This window comes from Sinocyclocheilus rhinocerous, unplaced genomic scaffold (assembly GCF_001515625.1).
Source record: "Sinocyclocheilus rhinocerous isolate Xijiao unplaced genomic scaffold, SAMN03320098_v1.1 scaffold2164, whole genome shotgun sequence".
NCBI classification, from domain to species: Eukaryota; Metazoa; Chordata; class Actinopteri; order Cypriniformes; family Cyprinidae; genus Sinocyclocheilus; species Sinocyclocheilus rhinocerous.
In genome coordinates, this window is record NW_015652161.1 from 26,511 (window position 1) to 31,510 (window position 5,000).

Consider the following 5,000-nt stretch of genomic DNA (forward strand, 5'->3'; position numbering starts at 1 on the left):
ACCGTTTTATTAAAGCAATAAGCCCCAAGAAGCCGTGGTTTACAGTGAATTTATAACAGCTAAGCACGACGCGAAGCATCTATATACGTAGTAAGATTTCACAAAATAAAACAGAGCAAATAAAGTGTAATGATATTAATAAAAACAGTATTCTTCCACCAAACAATGTAGCTCCTCAGAAACAGTTGTGGTTGCAACAAAGTGGTTGCCGAGCAACAGACAAACGTAAATAAAGGTGTATGTTACTTTGTAGAGTCATTTACAACAGCTTTGAACGCAGCTCAGCCAATCAGAATCAAGAACCGGAACTCTCCGCTTTATAAAAGTGAAAGTTTAACTTGAAGAAATTATGACAGAAAAAGTAACGTGCTTCTCAAATTAGTAAAAAAAATGCATTATGTTAATGTTTTTATGGTATATCAGACCATCAAGAGTTTTCATTCATGTTTTAATTTAACCAGTACGCTTCCGTTGTGCAGAACTGAGAAAAAAAGAAGAAAATAATTTTAAAAATATACAAAATAAATAATAAAATTAGTGCTGCCAAACGATTAATCGCATCCAAAATAAGTTTTTGTAATATATGTGTGTTCTGTGTATATTATGTATATATAAATACACGCACATGCATGTATATATTTTAGAAAAATGTTATGTTTATATATTAAATATATTTATATATAAGTTATATAAATATAGACATGTAAATACAAGTAAATATTTTCGAAATATATACTGTATGTGTGTGTATTTATTTATACATAATAAATATACACAGAACACACACATATATTATGCAAACAAACACTTTTATTTTGGATGCGATTAATTGTTTGACAGCACTATATAAAAAAAATAAAATTGCTTGTTTTCTCGTAAATAAATTGTTGTATTTTCATTGAATTATCTATTAAAGGCTTGATTAAACTGTACAAGTTTAATGAATTGTATAAATATGATCCATATTAAATCATAAAACAAAATCGAGCAGAACCGATTGTCCAAATGAACCAATTCAGTAAAATTAATCAGAATTGTGTGAGAAAGATTTTTTTTCCACGTTCTTCAATAAAAAACATTTTTTGCCAGAAAAAGTAATTATGACAGAAAAAGTAAAACGTGCTTCTTAAATTAATAACAACAATAAAATATATTTAAATATTATTTTTATTTAATATTTTAGAAAGTCAAAATATTTTCTTTCACATTTTATTTATAGAGTAAACCTGTGTTGGGCAGCACTTAATAATAATAATAATAATAATAATAATAAATAAACAGTAATAAAATATAAAAAATGCTTTGTAGTAAAGTAATTGTTGTATTTTCATTTGATTACATATTAAAACAGATTAAATACAAACAACCAAAAAACAAACTTCATTGAGAGTCATGAGCCAAAAATAAATATTGCATCATATCCAATTATATTGCATTAAAATGTATTAAATTAAGTTGTTTTTTAATGATTAAACTAAAATTTAGATAGCAATTATTTGTCATTTTTTAAATAATTTGTAAATCAAATTCTCTTATATTATTTTTAATAAAAATATTACAATAAAAAAAATATATCATAAAACACAAAATTAAAAATTATATATATATATATAATTTGTATATAACAATATATCAATTTGAAATGAAAATATGCTTCAATGGCATGTTTTTCCCCTCCTCTTATGATGTCATGATGGGCCAAAACCAAAAGCCAGCTTTGGGCATCTCTGGATTCATTCATAAAAGCAGAAGAGTTTAATGTGAGGAAAGCATCACTTGACACTAAAGCATCAAACAGAAGCAGAGAGCATCGTGGTGTCTGACCTGTGTCAGGTGGGATGACGGGGCTGCTGTGGTGTGGCAGGTACTTAAACACACGGATGTTGGGAAACGGTAGGTGACCCGCGAACAGCGGCATGACCTCCATGTGAACCTTGTGTGTCGCCATGGCAGCCACCGGCATGGAAACGACCCCTGAACTCTTCCCGCACACCGCCCAGTTACTGTTGTTGTCAATCACTGCAGACACACACACACACAAACACAAACACAAACACAGGTAATCATCTCGATTATTTATACAACTAAAGCCAAACACTAAAGGAAAACATCCTTACATTATTAAAAAATTATGATTCAAAATAAAGTATAAAAAAGTATTAAATAACTTTACAGTACAACAGCATTATTAAAATGTATAATTTTTTTGTTTACATTTTTAATAATAGTAATAATAACAAAATCATTATTATTTTAATAGTCATGTTCAACTTCAATTAAGTATTAGCAGATGCAAGACCTTAAATACCTAAAAGACCATATATTAGTGCTGTCAAACGATTAATCGCATCTAAAATAAAAGTTTTTGTTTGCATATGTGTGTGTGTACTGTGTATATTTATTATGTATAAATAAATACACATACAGTATACATTTCAGAAAAATATATGTTAAATATTTTATATATAAAATAAAATAAGAAAATATATATATGTAAATATTTTCAAAATATTTACTGTGTGTATACAAACATAATAAATATACAAAGAACACACACATATTATGTAAACAAAAACTTATCTTGGATGCGATTAATCATTTGACAGCACTAATATAAACAAATAAATAAATATGAAATATACAAAAAGTCTGGAAAACATAACAACATACTGTACATTTATACACTAAACCTCTGTTTTGCAGCACTTAATAAAAAAATAAAACGGCAATGTTTTGTTCTAAAGAAATTGTTGTTTTTTAATTATTAGCTTTTTATTAAATCACAAGTCCTAGTTGGGAAAACGTATCACAGCACAATTAAACCTAAAATATTAAGCTATACAGTAACCTCTGATTTGTAGCATTTAATAAAATAAAAGGAAAATAAAAATAGAAGTAAAAATAAAAAATGCAATGTTTTGTTGTAAAGGAATTGTAGTATTTTAATCAAATTTTCATTTATTATATTTTCACAAAGTGTTTTAGCGCTAAAACTAGCTCCTAAATCTGTGAAAGGTTAGGAGCAATGAAGAGGACTCCTAAACCACAAACTATCCTAAAATAGCTGTTTCCGGCAATCTGCCTCTGAACGTAAACATTTTAGAAACACGTTGCATTTATTTGCACACATATGTTTTCACATGCATCTTTTTTGGTTTTGAAGGTTATCCCAACTCCAAATTTCTATTCACAAAGCTGCTGAGACAAACTTGTACTAAGGAATAGAGAGAAGTCTTAAGCTCAGAGTAAGGGGGCGGGGCTGAGCTTGTTACTATGGGTGATGTCAGCGTGCTTATTAACTATGCACACAGTGATTGTCCTCCGCACAATCTGACCGCAGAGGAAACACAGAAGCTGCGTCTGAAGTGGCATTTAGTATTATGTATTTACACACTGTTTAATGCAGCTGTGAGAGACATGGTAACCTGCCGTTACAAAAACATAAATAACATTTTGATATTTTAAACATAACGTCAAATACTGATATTTGAAATTATTTAAAAATTAAAAGAAACTTTAAATGTGAAATTAAAACCGCCAGTAGGTGGCAGCAAGTCACTGTTAATAAGCGAGTCATTGCGATTGAACCGAATCATTTAAACAGTTGATTCATTCAGGAACCAAACACCGTCATGTTGCTCAGAGACGCAAAACAGTGCTGTGGCTGTGTTTGGAATTATTTCTGTTTTTTTAATAAAAATATTACAATAAAAAAAATATATCATAAAACACAAAATTAAAAATTATATATATATATATAATTTGTATATAACAATATATCAATTTGAAATGAAAATATGCTTCAATGGCATGTTTTTCCCCTCCTCTTATGATGTCATGATGGGCCAAAACCAAAAGCCAGCTTTGGGCATCTCTGGATTCATTCATAAAAGCAGAAGAGTTTAATGTGAGGAAAGCATCACTTGACACTAAAGCATCAAACAGAAGCAGAGAGCATCGTGGTGTCTGACCTGTGTCAGGTGGGATGACGGGGCTGCTGTGGTGTGGCAGGTACTTAAACACACGGATGTTGGGAAACGGTAGGTGACCCGCGAACAGCGGCATGACCTCCATGTGAACCTTGTGTGTCGCCATGGCAGCCACCGGCATGGAAACGACCCCTGAACTCTTCCCGCACACCGCCCAGTTACTGTTGTTGTCAATCACTGCAGACACACACACACACAAACACAAACACAAACACAGGTAATCATCTCGATTATTTATACAACTAAAGCCAAACACTAAAGGAAAACATCCTTACATTATTAAAAAATTATGATTCAAAATAAAGTATAAAAAAGTATTAAATAACTTTACAGTACAACAGCATTATTAAAATGTATAATTTTTTTGTTTACATTTTTAATAATAGTAATAATAACAAAATCATTATTATTTTAATAGTCATGTTCAACTTCAATTAAGTATTAGCAGATGCAAGACCTTAAATACCTAAAAGACCATATATTAGTGCTGTCAAACGATTAATCGCATCTAAAATAAAAGTTTTTGTTTGCATATGTGTGTGTGTACTGTGTATATTTATTATGTATAAATAAATACACATACAGTATACATTTCAGAAAAATATATGTTAAATATTTTATATATAAAATAAAATAAGAAAATATATATATGTAAATATTTTCAAAATATTTACTGTGTGTATACAAACATAATAAATATACAAAGAACACACACATATTATGTAAACAAAAACTTATCTTGGATGCGATTAATCATTTGACAGCACTAATATAAACAAATAAATAAATATGAAATATACAAAAAGTCTGGAAAACATAACAACATACTGTACATTTATACACTAAACCTCTGTTTTGCAGCACTTAATAAAAAAATAAAACGGCAATGTTTTGTTCTAAAGAAATTGTTGTTTTTTAATTATTAGCTTTTTATTAAATCACAAGTCCTAGTTGGGAAAACGTATCACAGCACAATTAAACCTAAAATATTAAGCTATACAGTAACCTCTG

At 29.3% G+C, this 5,000-nt stretch overlaps 1 protein-coding gene across 1 annotated transcript in view; it reads right to left on the bottom strand.

The window, feature by feature from the left end:
* Window positions 1-5,000, bottom strand: part of LOC107713874 (trafficking protein particle complex subunit 10-like) — a 39,819-nt gene that overhangs the window by 833 nt on the left and 33,986 nt on the right. Inside the window, exons 12-13 of the mRNA XM_016519520.1 lie at window positions 3,972-4,166; window positions 1,825-2,097 (exon numbers count right to left, since the gene is read on the bottom strand). Of these exons, the coding sequence (XP_016375006.1) occupies window positions 1,825-2,097; window positions 3,972-4,166 (468 nt within the window). The remainder of the gene's footprint in view (window positions 1-1,824; window positions 2,098-3,971; window positions 4,167-5,000) is intronic.